The 26,685-nt window shown below is 40.6% G+C and overlaps 1 protein-coding gene across 1 annotated transcript in view; it reads left to right on the top strand.

Annotated features, from left to right (window-relative positions):
- Positions 1-26,685, top strand: part of PHKA2 (phosphorylase kinase regulatory subunit alpha 2) — a gene marked incomplete at its 3' end in the record, with an annotated part of 76,003 nt that overhangs the window by 28,940 nt on the left and 20,378 nt on the right. Inside the window, exons 6-19 of the mRNA XM_080909601.1 lie at positions 1,520-1,600; positions 2,902-3,000; positions 5,020-5,166; positions 8,419-8,472; positions 9,056-9,178; positions 10,685-10,780; positions 14,131-14,238; positions 15,711-15,789; positions 19,199-19,333; positions 19,975-20,084; positions 21,182-21,326; positions 21,551-21,629; positions 24,452-24,621; positions 26,005-26,178. Coding sequence (XP_080765727.1) covers positions 1,520-1,600; positions 2,902-3,000; positions 5,020-5,166; positions 8,419-8,472; positions 9,056-9,178; positions 10,685-10,780; positions 14,131-14,238; positions 15,711-15,789; positions 19,199-19,333; positions 19,975-20,084; positions 21,182-21,326; positions 21,551-21,629; positions 24,452-24,621; positions 26,005-26,178 — 1,600 coding nt within the window. The remainder of the gene's footprint in view (positions 1-1,519; positions 1,601-2,901; positions 3,001-5,019; positions 5,167-8,418; positions 8,473-9,055; positions 9,179-10,684; positions 10,781-14,130; positions 14,239-15,710; positions 15,790-19,198; positions 19,334-19,974; positions 20,085-21,181; positions 21,327-21,550; positions 21,630-24,451; positions 24,622-26,004; positions 26,179-26,685) is intronic.

Genomic DNA, 26,685 nt, shown 5'->3' with positions numbered 1-26,685 from the left:
TTCCCCTTCAAACCTTCCTATATACCACCTTTCTTTTAAATTCATGGCCTTTTTTCTTTAATTGTTGGAGCACACACACACACACACACACACACACTTTGTTGCAGTAGGTATTAAATAATAAACTAGTTCAACTCTTTATTGGCCCAGTGGTCTCACTTCATGGATGCCACTTTTAATATGAAGCCACTCGCATGGACTCTGTCACTCAGTCTAAGCCTCTGTCCCAGGTGGAATTACTGCCCGGCGTGTTTGTTTGTTTATTTATTTATTTATTTATTTATTTATTTATTTATTTATTTTTAACCCCGTCGCCCAACACAAACGTGACTCTAAGGCCTGGTAGCTTTTCATATAGGTTTATATATCAAACTCTCAATCCACAACCCCTCTACACAATAAGATTACATCAAATAGACAAAGATAACAAACTGCCTTTCTATATGAGATATAAGACTATAAAATCCTTAAAATGTTCATAGCTACCTAATGCCAATTAAGTCCACCTGGGTCCAGATCACCCTTCTCCAGCTCCATCTTTATTTCCCCATGGAATCTCATCCACTTCCGTTTTCCTCGCCTTTTCTCCACTTACCTCTCCACTGTCCAATCATGTATTGACTTAACATAAACTTTCAACACTTAATATATAATTATAACCTGCCCAGTCTGTATAATGTTACTTATATGTATAATTAATTTCAGGGCTGACCATTTCATATTGGATAAGCAATTGGATAAGCACTGGGGAAGACTATTCTTCCACTGTCAGTATTCCTTAGTCTATAGTTCTTTGTGGCTGAGGTTCATGGGCCTTTCCCCTTCCACACTAGCATGTCTATTGGTGTCTACCAAGTCATGTTGAGGCAGCCATATTGGTTCTTGATGCATTTTTCTCTTTCTGTCATGTATGTAGAAAATTGCTTATTTTTGAAGCAATAGGTGTTTGACACTTGGGTCCTTAATAAATAGATGAATCACCAAAATTTTGGTATACATGTATCTAGTCTTCTCTGTGACAATATTCAGAATTAAGTCATATAAATGGATCTTTGATTCTATGTGTGTTCATGTGTCACTTTTGACCTTGGCCTCAGTTACTTGCTAAACATATTTTTTTACACAAGAGAAAATGTCAAAAATAGTTTTTGAAATTATTTTAAACAAGTTCAAAGGCATTGGCTAATTAGAGAGGTAGTCCTTTGTATTTAAGATAAGTAAACTATTTTGTTCACTGCAAACTGAGTTTGTTACAAATTAGTGCCTTTTAGAAATAAGCCTTGAGAGTGTTTTGGTATGTTTTATTCCATTTGAATATTTTCTTCTAAAATTTAATACAGAGACTACCTAGCTTGAAATGAAGCAAAACCAGAATGTAAGTATATAAAGCCACAAGATGAGAGCATTTCAGAAGCCACATTCCTGTTTCATTGTATGTGTGCTAACATAAAGAAGCTGCCTTTCCATAGTATTTCTCAAGTACTCCCCCACATCTGATAGCTGACCTTCTCTCCCCCAGGATTATGGCATGTGGGAACGTGGAGATAAGACCAATCAGGGCATTCCAGAACTGAATGCAAGCTCGGTGGGAATGGCCAAGGTGAGGGTCTTGTTTACTCTCCTTGTATGTGTGTTTACTGTTTTGCCTGTTTCTCTTCTTTAGGAATTTGGGTTTAATAGGATTAGTACTTCTTTTTACAAAGTCAGCAGCAAGTATATGAAATCTAAAGTGGCACCTGTACCCAACCAAGTGAAATTAGAGGTCTAGAAAATCGGTTTCCGAACCTGCATGTGTCAGAGACTAAGTGTTCTCTGCCTGTGCTACTTGCTGTGCCACCCACGGGCCCAAGCTTCTGCTATTAAGCTGTACTAGTAATGGACAGTCTCCCCTCTAGGTCATGTTAAAGAATATGAGCATTTTGTAGCTGAGATGTACATCTTTGAGTCTACAAGGTCAGATAAGTAACAGTAATCAGTGAAAATAGTCAGATAGAAAGCTAGCAAGGTGGAAGGGAGATACTGAGAACACTGGGAACTTTCCCTGAAAGTGTTTCAACTCAAAATAATTTAGAACAATGAACAGCATTGTAATATGTGACTCTAATTCCAGCTTCTGGAGTATCTCCGGAAGTTGGCAGGCTGGTATCTCCGGGAGTCTGGGGCCAACCTGAGCAGTACAGTGGGTCCCTGTTGAAAAAAGGGAAAAGAGAAGGGAAGAGATGAGACAAGGCAGGACAGTGCTGGAGACACAAAGAATGGACAGAAGGGAAAGGAAGGAGAGGGACAGGAAAAGATTCTTAAAGCCAAACACCATGTCCCCATATGGGGGCACATCCAGCCTGTAAGACACTGGTGCAAAGCTCTTGCTATAGACATTTAGTGCACCTCCTCACACCTCCTTCTCAACATGGGTATGAACTGCTTAGACAGCACGGAGGCTCCAGAGCCACAGTTTTAGAAGGAACAGTGACTATGTTCTGTTACAGCAAACTGATAGGAAGTATACTTCTTACACAGACCAAACTGACGTTCTCAATTAACCATGTAGTAAATTAATCTCTAAAATAGGTGAAACAAAAGCAAATTCTGAATTAATTTTAGTGCCTTACACATGTTTTTATGGACCTGTTAATATTTCATCTACTGGTAGAATATTAATTTCATACGGGAAAATGTTTTTCTTCTTATTAATACAATGAGTAGTTTCATACTAACTAATAAGATCTGAACTACTAAGAGTGAAGAGAGGCCATGGCAATGGGACTCTAGTTAGATTTTAAAGACATTCCTTATTGTCATTAGGAGAAATGTGTATGTTAGATTGCTTAATGCAAAAAGAGTGCCACATTTGTATGCATGTGTGTTTATTAAAAAGAATATAATTATTACCTATATTTGTAGGCAGCGCTTGAGGCAATTGATGAACTAGATCTTTTTGGAGCCCATGGAGGACGCAAATCGGTGATCCACGTCCTGCCTGATGAAGTCGAGCACTGCCAGGTAACCAGTCAGAGCTCCAGAAAGTAAGGAAGAGGAATCCTGGCCAGGAAAGGGCTGCTCTCCACTTCCAGTCACTGGTTAGACTTCTTTGTGATTCAGCTTCCTCATTCATAAAGGAAGCATTTACATAGGCACCTTCTCTCCTGCCTCACAGAGAAACTGTAAGGATCAGAGTAAATGAACCTGGGCAAGTAGCCCAACTACTTTGTAGCCAGAAAGTACTATGCAGCCATAAGCCACAATGATTCTCTGTGTGTGCAGCTAACAGCCAAAGCATCTTGGTTTTGCTAGAAGCAAACTTTGTCATCGTTGTTGTTGTTTTTAGTACATAAGTGGACTTCCCACAGATTCACTTCCTGGGAGCTCTCCCATTCATTGAGAGCACTGCTCCTAAATGGTGTGGCTCACTAGTAGGATTTCACTTGAGGTGAGGAGGCATGGTGTGCAGATTGAGAGGGGAGATGAAATGGCAAAGTCCTCGAGATTCATTGAGTACTTGGGACAGCATAGGGGATGCCATTAGGCAGAGTCCCTAATTGGTAGCAAATGATCAAACTTAGTGTGGACTCCTATGCTAGGAGTAAAGTGGGTCAGTTGCATAGCTTGCCAATAATAAACGCTGTGTGATGGCGCATGCATGTATTCCCAGGAGGGAGAGGCAGAAGGACCAGAGTTCAAGCTTATCTTTAGCTACATAGAGAATTACTAAATTCAGGGCTAGCCTAAGCTACATGAGACCCTGTCTCTAAAAATGTAGACCTAAAACACTTGTAAATAGCTTCAGATAGGAATTTGTGTTTCTGGGCTGAGAAACCCTGAAAAGGAGTAATTATAGCCATGTACTTTATAGTTGCCCCTTGACAATGAGCAATGGCATATACTGTGCTTTCAGTGTATGTTGTCTCTCATTGACCAAAATGTTCCATGCAGATGATGTGCGTAGTAGGCTATAAGTGTTTGTAAGTATACTCTATGATATTTATACAACGAGAAGTCACCTAATATTTTATTTCTCAGACTATACCACTCATTATTGATTCATGACTATATTTAAGAACTGAGCCAAGAACCAGTTGAGTCTAAAAAGGTTTTATTCTGAAGCTGAAGGGTTACACTCAGTTTAACTCTACCTTTCAGGCTATTGCATTTCTCTCCCAAGCATAGTCCTTGATGAGGTGTCTGGTGTTTTCTTAGAGTTTACATGAATGACGAAATAATGGTATGTGTCTTAATAGATATATGGTCTGGTGGGAAAATATAAGCTGGGTTAGAATTCTAGCTTGGCCACTTACTGATTGCATGACCTTGGCTATGAATCCTGTATCTCAGAGTCCTTGTGTATTAATTTGACCTAATACCATATCTCTGTCTTCATATGGAAGATTTAATGACCTTGTATTTGTAGGTGTCTAGCCTATGTCTGTACACATACTGGATCTCAACATTAGCTCCTTTACTTTCCCCAGTATTTTCTTATAATTCTACCCTCCTTCTAATTTTATAGTTCTCAATCTAACTATTGTTGAAGCCATTATCATTGTACTTCTGATAACCTTTAAAAAATTCTAGAACTAAACTAATTCTCAGCATTCTGTCTGATGACTCACGAAATCTTCTGAACTTTACTCCTCCTTAAAGCACTAACTTACATAATTCATCTGGGCGCATTTCTCTGTCCTGGTCCTGTATGAGTGCCCCTGTCTGATTTCTGTCTTCATAGCCAACACCCCTTGACTGCTGACACAAATGGCCCTGTAGTTCCTCCCTATCAGTGAACATTACTGAGACTATATCGTGCTCTCTTCAACCCCCTCTCCTCTCCTAAGGAAGGGGGAGAATTGTCTGGGTGGCTAGGTAAGCAAGGGTGGCCAGAAGATATCATGTTGATAAGACCAAGTCCTTTTCCAAATAGACAAACTCATTTGAATGTTTTCTAGAGGCAAAGGTGATGATCCCTAGACACTGTATCTAAGTAGTCATGCCTTTCTATCTTAAACTATCTCTTTATTTTTTATTCAGTCAATTCTTTTCTCCATGTTGCCAAGAGCATCAACATCTAAAGAAATCGATGCTGGACTTCTTTCTATTATTTCTTTTCCGGCCTTTGCAGTAGAAGATGTGAACCTTGTGAATGTGACCAAAAATGAAATTATTTCCAAGCTTCAGGTAAGCATTGGCTGTCTTAGTGTCCTGTGTTCAGTATTAAATGCCACTTCCTGTGATGACATGGAACAGCTCATCCTAGAATGACTCACAGAGTGTGTCCAAAGTGGAATCTACAGGCAAGAAAACAAAGTCTGACTGATTAAGTAACTTGGTTTTCTTCTAAAATAGCAGAACTTGCAACCAAGCAGCTTCCTTTGAACTCCAGTCCTTATTTTTGCTATATCTCTAAGACTTGGATAATTAACCCTTTAGAGAGTATAGGGAGACTCTGAGAATCTCCTGAAAGCTCTATAAACCCTGCCAGAACAGAATGGCATATCCAAGTGCTTGCTATGTAAGCATGAGGACCTGCGGTTAGATTCCCAGTACCCATTTAAAAATCTAACACAGCAGGATGCATCCATAATCCCAGCACTGGGCAGGGGTGATGGATAGATCCCTAAGGTTTGCTTGCCAGCCTGACTAGCTGAATTGGTCAGCTCCAGATCAGTTAGAGACCCTTTGTCAAAAAAATAAGGTGGACAAGGATTGAGGAAAACAGCTGACATCAACCTCTAGTCTACATAGACATACAGATGCACATGCATATACTTGAATACACACACACAAGAATATACATAAATCCCTGTTCTGACTAATGGGTAAGAAAATATGATACACATATACACACAATGGACTATTATTGATTTATAAGAAAAATAGGTATGTCATTTTCAGGAACATGGATAGAGCTGAAGATCATCATGTTGGAAAAAACATGTCAGAAAGCAGCAAAGGAAGAGAGAAATAAGTTAATAAGGAGGAAAAATGAGTATTGCATGTTTTTTGATAACACAGAATACATATACACATCACATAAAAGGAAAAAGGTTGACTTTGAAGAAGAACCAATAGATGGAAGAAGGGAGACAAGGAAATAATAATAGGGAAATAAGAGCAAAGTATTATGACCATATCATAAAATATAAAATATTTTGAAATATTTTTATTATGAAATATCATAATGAAACATTTTGTATGCTAATAAAACTTTGAATGGTGAAAATTCATTACTACATTCAGTGAAATGTAACAAATCACTAAGCTGAGACAGTATTATGTTCTCAGCAAGTAAAAATCTATAATATTTTCCATGAATTTAATTTTCCTAACTCAAAGCTTACATTTTGATTGTCCCACATAATATTCTATAAGAAACACCTTTGTCTCATGGAAACCAAGCAATTGAAGAGTCTCCACTCATATTCTCAAAGGAAAGCAACTGGGAAAGTAAGGCTCTGCAGAGAAAAGGGAATGACTTAGGTAGCTACACTAGAAAGGGCAGTTCTAATGTGCTTAAGGGACATTGCATCTACACCAAGTCCCCTGAGATGATTCCCAGAACCACACAGAAGTTGGACAGGCCCCCAGGACAAGTAATAGCCAAGCCTTCCAGGACAGCACCACCCTCAAAAGAAACTGAGAAATAGGCATTTAAAACTGCCAACCAGAGTTTAGGGACACCAGATAAGACACCATTGCACCCAGCCTGTTTTCTTGACAACAAGGAAGCTGAAGAGGAGCCATGGCATATGCAGCTAGTGGACCAGCTACCACATCATAGGTGTAGGACACCCTTCTTCCACACCTCCACCTTATTCCCCCTCCTCCAATCCTTGCCAGGCCTCTGAAATAGACCTTCTTCAACATACACAGTGCATGTGCAGTGAGTCTGCAGAGTATCCTTTTAGCTTCCCAGGTATACACACAGGAGCTAGCCATTCTAAATATCAGTGGCTTCTTTTCCTAGGGAGGATATTTTGCATCTACATCTGATACTGTAAATTGTACAGAAAGAATGGCCATTCACTGATTTTTTTAGCTGAATGTGTGATTTATTATATTTAAGATTGGCCTATAAGGCTTACATATGTCTGTCAAAGTTAACAGCAGATGAATGTACCTTTATAAAAATCAGTCTTTCGATACAGAATAATACTACACGTGGTAACTGTGCACCGAAAAATAGTATTTCCTCAATGCAAATATTCAACCTCAATGCAAATGCACCATGTAGAAGCTTCTACTTGGATCACAAGCTTCAGTGTTCACTCTAAACTCTGTTCAGAACACAACTTTGTCTAAATTAAGAATTAAAGGGAAAGTAGCACAGTCATTCAGGCTTAATATGTCAGATTTGGTACAGGATTAAAATACTAAGTGTTTTTTTATTGTTTGTTTGTTTATGTCCTGGTTTCAAATTAGTAAATACAAACACAATATAAAAATATGTACCAGTTTCTAAGACTACACTGACCAGGCCCAGAAAGTTAAATCTCGCTTTCATACATATGCAGGTATGTCTTGAGGGTCATAATTTCTGAATAGCTATGGCTAGTCTTCCAGTAGAAATCCAGACCAGTGAGATGCTCAATGTCCTGCACCCGAGCTGTGTCCATTTTCATGAATTCCTCTACCCACTTCGACTCCTCCTTGGAGCTATTACAGCTCTCATTATTGTCGGGTTGGTGAGGAAGGATGAAAGAAGACACAGAAAGGGGACCATCACATTTGTCTGCAGGCTGAGTGAAGTCCAGGCAGCTGGTGATGATGCTGTAGTAGTAGGTGGGGATAGATATAAAGCTGCCTTCCACATACTGTTTAATTTCATCTTCAGGATCACGTAAGCCATTGTGTTTGTAGTCAAAAATCAGTCCACTTATTACGTTGACTCCATTCCTATCTGAAGCATATTTCTTCACCAAAACCCTTTGGAAATAAGCTCAAACATGTTTGAAGGCAGGATACATTGGAACCATGTTGGTAACGAGGAATGCATCATATTTAGCTTCTGGGGAAGAGCTCAGATCTAAATATCCAGTGGGAGAACAAAGGAGTCCAATTTGCTTACCAATTCCTTACCAATCTAGACATCAACAGAAAACTCACTCTTCTAAGCCAACTCAAAAAAAAAAAAAAAAAAAAAAAAGAAGCATTCACCGAATTCTTGATAATGACCCTTGCAGCCCCTCCCTGGACTGTTTTGGAATGCTTCTTTATTCTCTTCTGAGTGCTATCAAGTCTGAATTTGCTTTGCTTGTTATTTACAAAAAGAACTCTTTACATTAAAGCAAAGAACAGTGGTTCATATTTCCTCTCTGAAAGACTCATGTCATGGGAAAGAGGTTGAAGGACTAACTTGATTTGAAATAAAAAGGCAAAGAAATTTTCTTTTGATTTCATCAGCTCTACTATTTTTCTTCACCTTACCAGGGGCGTTACGGATGCTGTCGCTTCCTTCGGGATGGTTATAAAACCCCAAGAGAGGTTGTATTTAAATATTGTTTCTTATGTTCCCTTACCTGCTCTATATCTGCTTGCCATGGTGTCATTCTCCCTCTACTGATTATAATTATATGTTGAATGTTGGAAAGGAAAGTATTAATTTTAGAGTCAGAAAGCCTGAAATTATATAGAAAAGACTGATCATCAGGTCAAGCAGTAATGAAAAAGCAGCTTGTAAATCAAGGATGACTAAGTGTAATTTACATGATATTCTTTTAAAGATTATCTGTAGCCGTCTCTTTGAGTTTTATTGCCCAGTGACTTATATAATGATATAAATGAAACAGCTGGCTCATCTGCCAAGCTTTGTGATAGGCAAATTGCTCTTTCTTAGAGAGATGGGGCACTTTACTGTAATAAACTACTGAGGAATCCTGTGTGTATTTCTAACTTGGTTTTTAAAATTTTTCTCAAACTAGTATTTCCCCATGATAGTAGATTCCTAATCATACCAGCCTATAAACTGTATTGACTGAGACAGGCAAGGGAAACCCAGTGAGGCACTGTGGCATGGTATATGAAATCTAGCATTCTTTTCTAAAGGTTTTGATGTATTTGGTTCTAGGACCCACACCGATTGCATTATGACCCTGCTGAACTTAAGCTTTTTGAAAACATTGAATGTGAATGGCCTGTGTTCTGGACTTATCTAATCATAGATGGAATCTTCAATGGTGATGCTGTTCAGGTGAGGAAGTGCTAGGTATTTTAGTCATAAGCCTTTTCATCCCACTGGTAGGCTGATCACTATTAGCATAGGGTCATTCATTTCATTGTTTCAGTTACCTGTTGCTATTTTCAAAACCTTTCTAAAGCCTAGTGAATTAAAGCAACAGCTGTTTTATTGATTTGTTCATAATCTGTTATTTGGGCAGAGCCAGTAAGAACAGATTGTCTCTCGCCTCATCACCTGGGATAGTTCATAGGGCTAGAGGACCTGCTATTAATAAGATTTCCCCATTCACCTGGTTGGTGAGTAAAATCTGGCCACCAGCTAAGGCCAAATGCTCAGCTAGCTTGGTTCTTCTCCGTGTGCCTCCCTTGGGCTTCTCACAGCAGCAGAATCTCTGGGTTATTAGACTTTTCATGCTATTGCCTTTTCCCCAAGAATGTAAAAGCATGGGCTGCCAAGCTTTCTTAAGTCTATTACAGAACTGGCAAAGTGTTCCCATCACATGGTCAGGTAAATGGCTGTCACATATTCAAGAATGGGGGTCAGGGGAACTGGACAAGGACATGAGTGCTAGGAGGCATAGTTCCTGTCCATCTCAGACAGGCATTCCTTTCAGATCAGTGGGCGGTTTGCCACTGTTAGTGATCCTCCCAGACAGCATCCTGTTTAGTCTATCCACCAGCTAACTGTCTCCCAAATTTCACTCCCTGTTCTTTCCATTCTACACCTGAGCCACAGGGATTTCATTCAAAGACAAAGTTAGATTATGTGCTGCCCCGTAGTCACCGTTCTATTGCTGTGGCCAAGTATCTGAGATAAACAAGTTAAAAGGAGGAAAAATTCCTTTTGGCTCACTGTTTCAGAGGTTTCAGCTCCTGGTTGCTTTGGGCCTCATTTCTTTTTGTCCTTTACCATGGTATTATGTTGTGGTAGGTATCCTATAGTAGAAGAAAACTAGGTACCTTGTGTCAGGCAAGAAACATTAATACTTATGGCATAAAATATCACTGTTGTTAGACATTGATATTTTTCTAACTTATATAAGAGAAAAATAACCCAAAATCTTTATGTATTTTTAGCTAGAGTAAATGAAATTAAAGTTTTAATTTAAGAGCTATGGGTTTTTTGTTTTGCTTATTTGTTTAGTTTTTAGTTTTTCGAGGTAGGGTTACTGTTTGTGTAGTCCTGGCTACTACTTTGGCAGAAACAGAATACGTTTCCCAATATACAGTTTTTACCCCAAGATGTTTAAATGGTAGTACTGGGGAAAGTTTGAAAATCAAACAGCTATTTTCTCAGGGGCTGCCCTTGCCTTCTCCCTTGAAACATGGCTTGGCTCAGGGGAAAAACACAATGGTGCCTCTCTGCTCCTAACTTTACTGTCAGACAGAGTCACTCTGTTCTACAGCCAAGCATTTGTAGCCCAGAGGCCTGTTTTGTGCTGTTTCCTAAGCTGTAGTGCTATTGCATCATTAACTGCCAGACCTCTGTCACACTAAAGATGCTGGGGCTGTTTTCCAGGTCCAAGAATACCGAGAAGCCCTGGAAGGAATATTAATCAAAGGCAAAGATGGAATCCACTTGGTGCCAGAACTCTATGCCATCCCACCAGACAAGGTAACCAAATGGCACCAAGCCCTTGTGGGGCTCATCTGGACTGAGTGAGTTAGGGCTTGGCTTTTTTTGGTATTCTCTGCCCACCATTTAGGACACATGACCTTTTTCTGCGAAGTGGTTTCTGAAAGCTAGCTTTCCTATTTATCATAAGGAATTATAGCTTTGAGGAACATATGGAACATATTTGACCATGGATGTCCTAGGGAGGCAGCAGCTAAAGACCTTGGAGCATACCTGTTCCGTGGTTTGTGTTTGAATAAGGCCCACATACGCATGACCAAAGGAAATGAAAGCCCCTGGAACTTGTCTAACCTAGGATTCCACCTAAGGACCAGACCCCAGGTTCTAGGCCTTCACACAAAGCTACACCACTCCTAATGGGTAGTAAGTACACTTTTCAGTTAATAGAAATGTCTACACATTGGATACCCTATTGGGTCTTTGAAAGTAGTGATATAGTAGATTTTTCATTTAATTTCGTGTGGAACATACATTTTGATGAGCGGTGACATATATAATTTCACCCTCCAAATCTGTGAAGCAGAAGGAACTAATTCAAGGATTATTTAAAAATAAACATTTTAAATGAGTCTGAGACTTGATCCTTATACCGTATAACGTTCTGAGTATTACATTAGGCTTTAATCTAGAACAGTGTTTCTCACCCTTCCTAATGCTGTGACTCATTAATATAATCCCTCATGTTGTGGTGACCCCCCAAACCATAAAATTTCATTGCTACATCAAAACTATATCTTGTTTTGAATCATAATGTAAATATCTGATATTTCCAATGGTCTTAGATAACCTCTGTGAATGGGTTGTTTGACCCCCAAAGGAGTCACAAACCACAGATTGAGAACCACGATCTAGAAGGAATTATTAAATGTTGTTTCTTAGATCAAGAAAAAAAATCAAATGAAGGATTTGAGTTTCTGTGAGAAATAAAATATGCTACATCTGGAAGCATTGGATTCTTTTACATTGATAATAGCCCACCCAGCCAGCTGGTTCACTTTTGGATACACTGGGGGACGGTCCTTGCAATGGCTTTATCCACTCAGTCCTACCTAGACCTTTGCATTTGAGCTTTCAGAAACTCCATGTCCCCATCATAGCATGGCAGGTTTACATCATCCAAGTGTTCCCAGAACAAGTTAAAGATAAAGACTTCTGTCATGCCTCACTATACAGATTAAGTTATAAGGTCTTGCAGGGATCGTTTCTGTGTGTCATAAAGTCTTGTGTGCAAATTTCTTCACTTTACATTTTTGTCTGTTTGCTATGGATGGTGTGAATGCTGATGAAGGTGAGGGGTGTCTGCATCACTTTCCATAGCTACATTTTCATATCCCATGTTCAGATCGCTCATACTCTAGTACTGTGGCATCAATAGGAGGAAGCTGGAAGCCAAGCAAGGGAGAATACAAGTACTTCAAGGATAGTACACCTATTTTATGGTAGAGACTAGCCATCCCTGCTCTCCCAAAAGTCACTGACCATAGTAAATGCTTGGTATCAGGGCTGTACTTCATTTCCTGATGGATAATGCTGATTGTATGTCACAAAAATGTTACTCTACAGCTTGTTCCTAAAGAGCACACTGACGTTTAGGTCTCTACTTGTCATTCAGTGTCCTCTTTATCCAGTGTGCTTAGCTTCTATGCAATGCACCAGAATTGGACAGTATTTTACCTCCTTTTGTGTTAGCTTTGCAGGTGAGAGTTGGCAAGGTCACTTCAATAACATATAGAGACCACTGGGAAAGAATCCTGCAAGATGCCACAAAGCTATAAGGCACCTTTGTGCCAATTAGAAAAGGTCTGGTAGTGCAGTGGCATGCAGCCTACATGCTTGGGCAAGGTGCCACCATCTATGAAATCTTCACTGCACAGCTGGGGACTAGAAAAAGTATGCTCAACAAAAATGTAGTGAGCAGCTAGCCATGCCTGGCACAGCCTAGGGACTAGCACACAAGATGATGTTTCTATATCTGTGAATATTGTAAAAGCAGAACTAGGCTGTGAGATGGGCACAGCCACAGGAAAGATGGAAGCAAAGATGTGCTGCAAGATGGTACTTTAGAAGAAGCAGAAGAGAATTAAACCCTAGTGAGAAAGAGTGCAGAATAAGTATATCGTTTGTTCTTTGCATTAGATGGTTCTCATTCGAAATCATTGCAGTTTTTCTTAACAGTTGTTTTTCTGTATGTTTGATGTCTATGTAATATGCCAGTCAATTGTAAAAGTAATCCTATGCATTGAAAAATATTTAGGGTCCTGTAGAAAGAAGAAAACATTTATTATCCCTAGTGCTACCAATCAATATTAACCACTATTACATTTTAGAGAATCTCCTTCCACATCAGTATTTCTTTCAATGTGTGCAAAACTTAAGTTTTTAAAATATTTAGTATGAAGAAATATAAATCTTTACTAAGTATATTAATGATACCACTGATCAATCCACAATACTAAGAATGAACTCCCCTTATACACATGTGCATATATACAAGCATACACACATAAACTAGTGATACATTTTTTTCCCTTAAAGAGAGATGAATGTTTCCATTTTCTTCAGGTGACTGGTGTTTTCTGGAGGAAAAAAATAGAAATATTACCTTAATCAAGGTTTCAATGACTAAAACCTTAAAGGGGGCATGGAAGGAGAGTGCCCATATGTAGCTGGCACTGTTCCCAGAACAAGCAGGCATAGAAGCTTACATTGTTGGGACCAAAAGAAAGAAAGGCACAAAAGCTAATGTCGAGAAGATAAAGCTCGCAGGAAATTGCACTTTCTAAAGGAGGTGGACAGGGAGTGGTAACAGCACTCTAGGTCGGCCTCGTTGCACAGTGCCACCTTCTGGTGATTTTCTTCCAAGAGCTCTCATCTCTAAGGGATGGTAAAGCCAAAGGAAGAAACCAGGGTTGACATCCAGCTCTGCAGTGTCTTTATACAGACTGCTGTGGGGAGCGTGTTTATTCATTTTGGGCTTATTTTTTATGAAAACAGCCATCCATAAGCATGAGCTGTGGAGTTTCCTGAAGCCCGGAGCTGGGAATAGAACAGGCACAGCGAGCTTCCAGCACCCGTAGTTCCAGTTGTGCTTCTGGAGAGAACACTGGCCAAGACCAGGCCAAGATTTGGAATCCCCTTCTGTTGCTTATAGCCATGGGGCACCAAGAGAGGAGCCTTTTGCCTTTGAGTCCATCATCCTGTATTGCACAGAATTAGTCTGGAGGCTGAGGACTATTTTTTGAATCTTCCACACGTTCCCTGAGTGTAAGATATTGTGGCCTTTGTATCTTCTGACATTCTGACCTTGAACTTTTCATTTTCTTTGCCAGGTGGATGAAGAGTATAAGAATCCACACACAGTAGACCGAGTCCCACTGGGGAAGCTGCCCCATCTTTGGGGACAGTCCTTGTACATCCTCAGCTCACTGCTAGCAGAGGTAGGCTTTCTGATTAGAGGGAGGCTCATCTGATTAGAGGTACAGGGAACCAGGAAGAACAACTTCATTATCTTCTAGGTTGCCTTGGCTGTATTAGACGCTAGGCTTTTCTGAGTCCTTGCATATCTGTATTTATAGTAAGCCAGTTCAGATCAGCTACATGAGCTACTCCCTGCCTTCCTCTCACCAGAATCTCTGGTGTGTAGTTAGAATCTGCCTGCATTGTTGCTCAGCAGTCGTGGGAAACATCTTAGCCAAGATTAGCACCGCTGATCTGGGAAGAGATAGGCATTAGGAGGTTATCAGATGGTCTAGAAGTTCTCCCAGCTCAAGACACAGGAAACAGAGTGGCTCTTCAGGTATCTCCATAGAAAGAGACAGCAGGCACAGGTAGTCCTTCAGACACCAAAGCCCACACTAACCTACCTCCTGACCCATTCCCTCTGGCCCCCAGGCTTCTGTTGAAAAAGCTTTAAAATGTTAAGTGAGAAACTTCAGTTAGTGTAGGGAGGGAGCCTAAAGAAGAAAGGGACTTCCCTCCCGAAGCTGACAAGCCTTGTGTGCTTTGCCACCTCTAACTGGGGAAGAGAACAGTGCATCAGAATGTTACTGGGTTACTGGTGTGGGAAAGACCAATGGGAGACAGCACGGTGGCCATGTCACCTGGGAGCATTGCTTGCTGAAGTGGTTCTAAGCTATGTTTAAACTCCCAAGTGTCATTGTCAGGTCTTCAGATATCTTTTTGAAAGTCAGTCTTTACCCAGCTAGCTCAGAGACTTTTGACAGGTCTCTTAATATCTGAACCTCAATGGCTCCACCTGTAAAGTGGAAAGACTGGGCTTAATTGTCCAATGCATTTCAGCTCCAATTTCAGTAAATGTGTGGTGGGAAATAACTACCTCCACTCTTCTGAGACGTCCTCTCCAACATAAAAAGCCTTCCTTGGGCCCAGCAGTAGGTTCCCCCTCGCCTCTCGGAACACCTTCCTTCCCTTGGGAAGCTGGGATCATTCCTAGAAAGTGAAAGAAGATGGATTTTTAAAGAGCACACTTAACAAGATGGAAAGTGTTTTGTTTCACAGCACTCAGCCCTGGACCAGAGTCTCTCTTGGCCTCTTTCTATAAGCACATTCACCTTATCTTCCCCACATGTAGACTGGTGATGGACACTGGAGACTCCAGTGTGACAGCGCACATGCAGGGACTCAGCTAGCATTAGTAATAGCTTTCTTTTCGAGAATACATTGTGGGAGTGTATTTGAGTAACCCTCAAAGCTAACTACCAAACAGGTAATACATTTCTTAGTAGCATTCTGAGTAGGATATTATATTATGGTGGGAGGAGATTTAACAGATAAGAATAAAAGGGGTTTGAGTATCTGAGCACCCAAATATGCCACTTTCAAGTGTCACAGCAAGGTGAAATCTTGGTTAAAGCAGTGTTGCATAGTATTAATGCTCCTCTCTTCTTAGGGTTTCCTTGCCACTGGTGAAATTGATCCCTTAAATAGAAGATTTTCTACTTCAATCAAACCTGATGTTGTAGTACAAGGTTTGCGAGCATGTTTTCTATCCAAATCTAATGTATAAAATCAATGTTAGTTTTTCATTCACATTGTTCCCTAGTTCCTTATTAAAAGTTTTTAAAAAGTGCATTGGCCAGGACCTGTAATTCTAGTACTTGAGAGCCTGAGGCAGGAAGATCAAGGGTTCAGAGACATGCAGGGGAGGTAACTCAGTTGGTAAATGCTTAACTAGTATGCATGAGGCCCTGGGCTCAATTTTCAGCACTATATAAACTGGGCATTGTGGCATGCATCTGTAACTCCAGAATGAGAACCAAGAACAATGGAATCAGAAGTGTAAGGTCTACTTTGACTTCATAGAGAGTCTGAGGCCAGTGTAGCCTACATTGTAAGACCATGACACAGAAGAAAGGGGTGTAGAGGGTGTTTGTGTTTGGGATTCATTGTACAATAAGATGGAGGCATCTGTGTGAAATCTTGTATAACTCAGGCAGGCCCCCAAAGCAACAAGATTCCTTTTACCCACAAGTTTACTTCCTAAAAAGTAATTGTTTTTGGAATCTAAACTTTTATTATCACTGGCACACACATAACTATCACTCTGAAAAGTGGAATCTGAGCCTGGTGAAAACTCAGAACCCAAGTGAAGTTCATTTGTCCCTTGGAGGGCTCAGGTCTCACCACCTGCTTCTACCACCCCTTCCTTCCTCTCTAGCTAACTCCTCTTCCAAAATGGTAAGAAGCCCAATGGGACAGGCCGCTAGGACTCTTGCTCCTCTCCAGTAGATCCTGAAAACAATGATGGCTACAGAGGAAGCTGTCAATCTAGGTCTGGCCTGTGGTATTCACTTAGAACAATAATCCCTCCTGTTTCCTCTCCCAAGTTCTGTGGCAGCTCTGGCATGTTTTGAGTGAGTGCCTTGTATAACATGCAGATACTGTTATATACTGTATATATAACACATTACCCCTAAAATACCTTAGTTTATTTATTTATTGTCTTTTGGTCCTTTGAACCAGTCTCACTTTGTAAATCTGGGAGACTTTGAACTCACTACATAGCCAAAGCTGGGTCTGCATTCACAGCCTCAGTCTCCCAAGTACTGAGATTATAGGCAAGAGACATACCTGGCTTAAGAATAACATGTACACTTCTTAAGATTAAGAGTTGTTTTCTCTTCTGTGTATTGATATCTGTGTATCCACACATTGCAAATAATGATTGAACAAATAGAAGGCATTCCTCTTTGAGCCACTGGCCCATTTAATACGCATGGCTACAGTGCAATAAGAGAAGCTGCAAGTTGTCACCCTATCAATAGTATATGCAGAGCACCCCTAACACCACAACATTCTGATTAGGTAATGTTTACAACATTGCTTATGTCCATGAAACTTAGAGGACTCATTGACTTCAGTTGACAGGCAGAAGTGAGAGCCTTTTACTGATATCCTAGTGGGCTGGCCCAGCTTCATCCCTTAGTTTAACATACTTGACCAGCACATTCTGCTAATTTGTCTCTTAAATCTACAAGAGTTCTTTCTCAGCTGTGGGGCCAGGACATAGTAATAGATGTCAACCAGTATTTTTTTAATTTATAGGTTTTATTTTTAATTTGTGTGTGTATGTGTGTGTGTGTGTCTAAATATGAATGTGAGCACTTAAACAGTGTCCAAGGAGAATAGAAGAAGGTGTTTCAGTCTCTGGATCTGGAGTTACAGGCAGTTGTAAGCCGATTAATGTGAGTGCTGGGAATCAAATGCTGTAGCAGAACCAGAGGATTCTATTACATTCTGCCACAACCAGCATTACCAGAGGATCTGGCATGTAATAGGTTAGGGGCTGCATCAGAAACTCATGCAGGTTCAGTAAGATGCCTGCCTCACAGGTAACAACAGCCTTTTGCCACCAAGCCTAACAGCCTGAGTTCAGTCTCCAAAGCCTACATAATAGAGCAAGAGAATTGATTCTTGCAGACTGTTATTTTGCCTCTACATACATGCTGTGGCACATCCATGCCCCACCCCAGTGGAGGGCAGAACTCATGTACATGTTTTTGCATCAGATCCTGATGCTCTCCAGTCTCTCTTACAACCACTTCCTGGAAGAGGTAGTCATAAGGAGAGTGGTGCTGTATGACTTTGATAAATGTGGAATTCTGCTTGTCAGTGAACAATTCACAAGGGATAAGTATCGAGGAAACCCCACAGATGGTCCTTCATTGTCCAGGAATCTCATTTATTGGAGTCCTGGGAAAGTGGAGGTTGTTGTGGAGATTAGGGTCCAGTCCTGGCTCGGCTATTGTAGGCTAATTAGGTGTTCTTGTGGCTTCTTTTAAGGATTCACCGTGAATGTGACATCATCGGTATTAAAATGCTTTTAAAAGCATCAGGTGCTATGTAAGTGTTAGGTAATGTTCAACTCTCGGAGACATTTATATGTATCGCATGTTCAGCACCTCCCTGCTTATGGATACAGTGGTAAGATTTGGGGAAGATACTCTAATCATGTCTTAGTCTATGTTCTCTGGCCTGGGCATGGCCTGGGGCCCTCTAGTTTCCAAAAGGCTCTGCTGCAGCGGGGCAAGGTCCCACTGTTCCCAGTGACTGTCCTCTTCTGCAAGTACCTTTCCAGACTCCATCTCTTTCTCAACCATCCCTGATGTGGCCCCAAGCTCAGACAAATTTCTACATAAACTACCAGCACCAGATACCCAGGACTTTGAGGTCCCTGCCAGCAAGAGAGCCCAAGGCTCAAACATCTGGGATGGGTGGTTTTTCTCATTTGTGGGTTTTTTGTTTGTTTTGTTTTGTTTTGTTTTGCTGTACTTCTAAGTGGGCCAGAGAGTCCCTCTTTTTACCAGGATTTCCACTAAGAGGCCTGCTTTCTTTTCTATGGAAGAATTTCTCAGGCTAAAGCATTCCCTGTTAGCAGTCTGCCATATAGCTCATTTTCCCTGCCCTTTGGGAACAGGAACACGACTTCTGCCATCCCACTCCTAACCCTATGTGGATATAACACAAAGCATGTTTGGATTAATGCAGACCCAGAAGGAAGTAAGGCATTAGTTCTGATAGGGTAGGTTAACACTTACATAGCACCTGATGCTTTTTAAAGCATTTTAATACCGATGATGTCACATTCACGGTGAATCCTTAAAAGAAGCCACAAGAACACCTAATTAGCCTACAGTAGCCGAGCCAGGACTGTAGCTTATTAAACACCATTTCTATAAGTTCTCAGATCATCCTACACAGTGAGGGCACTTGACAGATTTGCATTGTGTGTGCCGAGGTACAGTGAGGAGAGAGAAAGGCTGGAAGTGCAGTAAAGCAATCGCCATCATTTCCAAAGCCATCCATGGAGAATGAATGGGCTAACATGCTGAGACACCAGACACAGACCCGAAGCTAAGTCTTTGTTCTTGTTTGCAGTTGCTGTTTTAGCAGAAAACAGTCACATTAAGGGGCTGTTGAAGGAACATGGAGTAAATGTCCAGAGCATTGCTGATGTCCATCCAATTAGAGTCCAGCCAGGCCGGATTCTCAGTCACATATATGCCAAACTTGGTAGGTTAGGGGAATATTGGGTATATTTGGCACAGAGGGGCTTTGCAGGTTCTAGGTTTGGGTGTGAGGGAAACTTGATTATAAGTTCTGAAGAAAACCTGGGCAGAGCACTAATCAGGTCAACCAGTAGTTCCAGTTCATTGTTAAGAAGAACCGGCAGGCAAGTATATTTCCCTCAGCTGGGTCGGTTTGGCAGACATACTGGAGAATAAACAAGCCCCTTTGAAATGTCACAGTTGAAAGAGTTACTGGTACCTTGGTATGGCTTCTAATTGTTACCTGTGGTGTCTCAAAATGCTCATTTTACCCATTAAAGTGGGTAGCAGTTCTCTTTTTTTGAAAATCTGAATTCATTTAGTTTATGAGTGACTACTCAATAAATTCAAAGTCTGTATTATTAAAGTCCTTTTATTAGACCTACTCCATATAGCTCAAACTGGCATTACTCATGTCCATGCATGAAGAGAGTGGTAGGCTTTGTTTCTCTGTTCAGCTTTGTTCCACTTTTTACAGGGTATTAGGAAAACAAACTCCAGAGTGTATTGTCTGATATAAAAATAATCCCCAGTCTTAGCTTAGGCCACTGGGAATAGCTGCTGCTTTATTTTCTCTAACTCCAGTTTCCTTTATATTTCAATTAGGACGAAATAAGAATATGAAATTGAGTGGTCGACCATATCGGCACATTGGTGTCCTTGGCACCTCTAAACTCTATGTGATTAGGAATCACATCTTCACTTTTACACCCCAGGTAAAAAGGGCAGGCATGGTGGTCCATGGTAGTGTGCTTTTAATTTTAGCACTGTAGAGGCAAAGACAGGTAGAACTCAATGAGTTCAAAGCAAGTCTGGTCTATATGAGTTTCAGCTGGAGCTATTCAGGGAGACCCTACCTCAAAAAACTGACTTATGAAAAAAAGTTCAGGCAAGTAAAAAACCAGCTGTCATCCTCTTATTAGGTTCTCTTTTCTATCTGGCAAGCCTTTCTATGTCAAAACATGGCAGAATTCTATATGCATAAGATCAGATGGAGGTATAGAAAATGTTTACAATAGGTATTCAGTTAATGTTACTTGAATCAAATTGTGTATGTCATCACTTCCAGACATGAATATTAACAAAACTCACATTACTTTACAATATGATATGTCACTTGGCTCATAGTGCCTAAACTTAATAGTCTCTAACCCTTGTGAAAGTTGTCATAGGATCCTCAGTATAACAAAAAACTGGACTGCTTTTCAGGTTCAGCCCCCATTGAGATTCAGAATACATTGGAACTTATCTTCAGAATTCTTGTTCTTAAAGAAAATGAACCTAACAGAAGCACGTACTGATGTCTTGCTACCCATTTGAGCAGCTAGAAAAATGAACAGTGTGGTAACTTTACCAGTGTGTGACATAGCATGGACTCCTATCTACCTGCCTCAGAAGCTGCCACTTTGAACACTGCAAATCTTGGTACCAAATTTCAAATGCAGATCTGAGTGTGTGTTAGCACAGAGGTCAGGAGACCAATTGGATTTTCATCATTATGTGGCAGGCCTCTGATTCTCATCAAGCAGGCGTCAGTCAGATGGACAGTTCCCAGCTCTTCCCCACCTTGAAAGTATGAACTGAGGATCGCCAGGTGTAGCAATTACAAGGCTCTTGATTTGCCCTTAATGATGTACAAGGCACTTACGTTCCCTGTGGGAGGAGTAAAAGGCAGGTCTAGCAACATACCTTTCTTTTCACACCAGTGTAACTTCATCTTGTGGGCAGGTGACTCATTGTTATGTCTCATCTCACTAAAGGTGGTCCCCTGCTCAGAAGGGTGGCCCTTGACTTGGCCTATTCTGACTTTCAGTTCACTGACCAGCATCACTTCTACCTGGCGCTGGACAACGAGATGATTGTGGAGATGCTGAGGATCGAACTGGCCTATCTGTGCACCTGCTGGCGGATGACCGGCCGCCCCACTCTCACCTTTCCAGTCACGCACACCATGCTCAGTAATTCCATGATCTCCATCTGTTGGGTCATGGGCTCTTACCTAATGTTTGGGACAATTCCTGTTGATGGTGCCAAGTACTGAAGGAGACCCCTAGCAGTTTGACTCTTTTGTCTAAGGAACCTTTTGTGCCATAAAGGTTTTGAATGGGTTGGTACTGGTGAAAACATTTAAGTGCATTGTGCTTCCAGATAAAGAAATTCATTCATCTTTCTTTTTTCTTAGCAAATGATGGCTCAGACATTCATCCTGCAGTTCTTTCTACAATTAGAAAACTAGAAGATGGCTATTTTGGAGGTGCTAGGTAAGCTGGGATTTCTTTTTATTAAATAAGGATAACATTGACCTTTCCAAAAGTCTTCTGCTGTTCTCTCCCTGCCTTTCACATCAGATTTCTAAACCTAAACACACAGAATTTTCGAGTAAAAAGGAAATCAAAACCAATCTAATTTCATCTTCCAGGGAAAGCTTGATTCCTTTCTAAAGCAATATTTGGTTGTTGCTTGTTGAACTTACCAAAAGACCCCCTGCATAGAGAAGTGAGCATAGCAGTCTCAAAGGTGCGGTCTTTCCAAAGAGACATGGAAGAAAACATCAAGCACCCAAGGAGGGGCCAACAAGTGTTCAATAAAAACCAACTTGAGTACACTATCACCCTGAGAATAACAATTCACGCAACTTGACAGATTTCTCAGTTGCCCTCAGAAACAAAGCATCTGATTAGTCATACATAAGTCACTGCCTGCCAGCTTCAGTGGGATGAAATCTCTTTGGGTCTGTTGTGCATATTCTTAAACCTTAGTAGAATAGGGTTTCTGGCTCCACAGGAATCCCCTTTTTTTATTTTGTACCTCTGCACAGCCAATAGTCTATATATCTTCATCTCCATGAATGTCTTGGAGTATGTCAGATAATATGCCCTCCCACCCACTCCAATAGAGTCTTGCTATGCAGCCAGACCATGGGACCTTCCAGGCAGAGAAAGGATTCCTTTGGGCCTTCCCAGGTGCTGAGAGTGGTCAGAAGTTAAGAGACCCCCTCTCGCAGCCTCCTATGTATTGCCATAAGAAAAGCATATTTTAAAAATTTCTGGTAAAATACCTCTCGCCTTACTATTTACACTGTACTTTTGTATGCAGCTCAGTGAATCAAGAACATTTCCATCGTGTAAGGCAGATAGATCTTTAGAACATTTTTCATCTTTCAGAATTCAAATACTGTATGCAAGAAACATCTCTCTGCTGACCTGCCTATCCCCAGCTTTGTGTTCCCATGGTTTGTGTTCCCATGGTTTTAGGCCAGACAACTTGTGCAACGTAAGGTCTTTTGGTCATTGGCTCAACTCACTAGCTCACTGTTGTCTTTAAGGTACACTTAACTGTTTTTCTAGCTTTGGTATTAAGTGATTATTTTCCAGCTTCTAAGGCTGACACCTGTGCCTATGGCTTCTCATACAGGTTGCCATTGGTCTCTTGGAAATATCAGTCAGACAGTCTCTAGTGTGATACTGTCTACATATTCAGGGCTAGTATTACAACTCCATTCGATATCTACTTCTGAGCAGTTTGACTCCAGCTTGGATAAGTTGCCACCTGGTATACAGCATCATGACCAAAAGAAAATATCATAGGCCTATGATGGAGTCTCATGCTACCAAAAGCTTTTGAACTAACTGCCTTCCCTTGCATTCTCTTTAGCTTCATAAACCCCACTCTTTCACCTTCATCAGAGAAAAAGTACCCATTGGATTTTGGTTTTCTAGTCCACGTCCTAACTCTAGGGCAAAACAAAAGGAGCCTTAGAATTGTCCCTTGGCTCTCCAGGAGAAGGCTTTTGTTCAGTGAGGGACAGGCTTTTCTTCTCCAACTTTTTTTTTTTTTCTTTTTGTCATAGCTCTTTCCAGTTGAAACTCAGCCACCTGCAAAGGTGGTTGCATTGCATACTCTGATTTACTCAGTAAACAATTCTGTTCTGGATTCTTAGGTTCTCACACATATTAGCTACATTCTGATCTCATGCTGCTAACTCAGAGGGAGATCCTGTTGTCTTCCACTTCAGTATCTGAATTTTTGTAGGGCAGAAACTATATGCTGATCACTCCTTAGCAAGACCCCAAGCTGCCAGTTTTCAGTAGAATGTTTCTCAGCCCAGTGCAGTAGGACCTATGCAGGGTGAACTGGTATCAATCTGAGGATAGTAGGTCAATCCAATGACTTCCATTTAGAGAGAAACTTAACTCTGAGACACATGTCTTCCATTGCAAGTCCCCTGTACCATGTTTCACAGCAGGGACAAGCATACCAGAAAAATTATCGCTTCTGATCCAATTGTTAAGGAAGAGAAATCTCAAAGGTTGACTTAACCTAAAAATAGTTTACTTAGTTTATTTTGTAAAATTGTTAGCTAATCAGGAAAATAAGTTTATATTTGTTAGGTTTGGGGACAAAAATTGGGCATGACATCTATTGTCTTAGTTAGAGTTTTACTGCTGTGAATAGACACCATGACAAAGGCAAGTCTTTTAAGGACAACATTTAACTGGAGCAGGCTTACGGGTTCAGAGGTTCAGTCCGTTATTATCAAGGTGGGAACATGCAGCGTGCAGGCAGACATGGTGCAGGAGGAGCTGAGAGTTCCACCTCTTCATCTGAAGGCTGCTAGTGGAAGATTCACTCCCAGGCAGCTAGGGTGAGGGTCTTCTAGCCCATACCCACAGTGACACACCTACTCCAACAGGGCCACACCTAATAGTGCCACTCCCTGAGCCAAGCATATACAAACCATCATATCTATTGACTTTTAAATGTTACATATTTTCACTTCATTCTTGTGAATAAAACTTTTGAGCCATGGTCTTGTGTTGCCCAGGCTGGCTTCAAACTTTCTATGAAGCTGAAGATGGCCCCAACCTTCTGATAGGCTCCTATTTCCCAAGTACTCAGATTACAGGCATTCCTAGGATGCCTGACTTTGCTATTAAATTTTTGGGTTTGTTTCTTGGCTGATATAAGGTCAATATATGTATTGACTCCTGCAGAAGTCTAGCTAGCGATTGAAGAGTTTCACACTGATTCATAGTGAAAGTCCATTTGCACCTGTGTCCCTAACATAGTACCTTCTTGACAGAGTAAAACTAGGAAACCTGGCAGAGTTCCTTACTACCTCATTCTACACATACCTGACCTTCCTGGATCCAGACTGTGATGAGAAGTTATTTGGCGACATCAGTGATAGGAGCTTTAGTCCTGACAGTGAGTCAGACCTGGGAGGATACCTGGAAGACAGCAATCATCAAGGTATCTGTGGCAAGCATCTGGAATTATTGATTGCATTTGTTCAAACCTTAGCACTATGATAAAATTGCATAAGACCCAAATACAGGAAATGATTGACAAGTAAACTAAAAGCAAATAAACAAACTTCTGAAGATTCTGTTCACTAAAATGAATAAAGTGCTAATTTAAGAACCTAATTTACTGGGACTGGAGAGATGGCTCAGTGGTTAAGAGCACTGGCTGCTCTTCCAGAGGTGCTGAGTTCAATTCCCAGCAACCACATGGTGGCTCACAACCATCTGTAATGGGATCTGATGCCCTCTTCTGGTGTGTCTGAAGACAGCTACAGTGTACTTATATACATTATGTAAATAAATAAATAAATCTCTTCTCTTATGTAAATAAATAAATAAATAAATCTCTTCTTTTAAAAATAATTTGTTACATTGGTGCCCTTGAAAGTATAGCCTTTATAACCCTAGTAGGAAAGTCTCAGGTACAGACTGTTCATAAATTGATTTTTAAAAAATGTTTCCCATTAAGGTATTTACTGTGTGTGTCTGCATGCATACACAGTTGCATGGATGCATGCATCCCTGCATGCATGTAATATACCATAACATATATAACATATATAGCGAGGTCAGAGGACAACATTTGGGAGTTGATTCTCCCTCCACCATGTGGATTCTGAAGACTGAACTGTGGCTTTTAAACTTGGCAGTAGTCCCATTGCCTGCTGAACCATCCCACCAGTCTTCTTTTTAGTTTTTTTTTTTTTTTTTTTTAAGATAGTCTACTTGCCTCTCAGACCTCTGAGTTCATTTGCACCAGCTGCTTCTGGTGCTCCTCCCAGGGGTTTTCGCAGCTACTTAAATTCTGACCTGAGTGTGAACCCAAAGCTTCATGCATGCTTATACTGCTGAGCTACACCCTTAAGCCCTTACAAATTACATTCTTAAAGGAGAAATACATTGCCTGACCATTGAAAGGGATGGTAAAATGACCTAGTTTTGATTAGATGTGAGTGGTGAAACCCCACATGTATAAAACATGTCTCAATATGAACAAGGTTTTGGGTCAGTGTGATAACATTTGTAAATGATACAGAAAGCTCCATAAGGCTTAGCTCACTCTTAAATTAAAGACAAGAATGTCAGCTAGTATTCTTCGGGTTGTTTGCATATTCTACAGCTCACTTTGGGATGATATCACTTAAACTCTAATTCTGGATTTCTTTGGCATAGAATGAAGATACTTTTCAAGCAATAAATTTGTGCACTCATATAGCTTACCTGTCACTAACTTTATTATTGTGAGTGGAGGTGCAAATATATGTTGCTAAACATTGTTTACTCAACAGCTTGTTTTCATTGATTGTTTTCGTTGATTGTCCAATTTCAGAAAGCCAAGATGAGCTTGACCTGTATATCAGCCATCTTCTTCAGAGCACATCCTTGAAGTGCTACCTGCCCCCTCTTTGTAAGAAGTCAGAAGACAGCCATGTTTTCAGTGCTGTCCACTCTACTCGGGACATACTTTCTGTGATGGCTAAAGCAAAGGGTTTGGAAACTCCATGTATGTTATCAAACTCCTCTGTCCATTAAGTTTATCACAGTAACGTGTGAACATAATTTAAGTCAATCCCAAAAGACAAGATGTGCCCTCTCCTCCAAAAGTCTACTTAAATATGACCGACCACGTTCAAATCTTCTAGATGTTTCTACTGGCTTTTGCATATCTCCATATTGCTAAAATAGTATGTGTTTACTTCTGTCTTTGAGGCATCAGTTTGATCAGTGTATGTGGAGAAGGGTTTGGCTATCTTAACTTTCCACTCTTCTATTTCGTTCCCTAATCTACTAAGGAATTGCCTAAAAATTGAGATAAATCACTGTTCACATTTACAGTAGATAGATAGATAGATAGATAGATAGATAGATAGATAGATAGATAGCATTTTTATTGGATATTTTCTTTACTTACATTTCAAATGTTATCCCCTTTCCTGTTTCCCCTTTGGAATCCTCCTATCCCATCTCCCCTCCCTCTGCCTCTATGAGAGTATTCCAAACCCACCCACTC

This window comes from Micromys minutus, assembly GCF_963924665.1.
Source record: "Micromys minutus genome assembly, chromosome: X".
NCBI classification, from domain to species: domain Eukaryota; kingdom Metazoa; phylum Chordata; class Mammalia; order Rodentia; family Muridae; genus Micromys; species Micromys minutus.
Note: the sequence above shows the minus strand (reverse complement) of the source record. Positions and strands in the feature narration are given on the sequence as shown.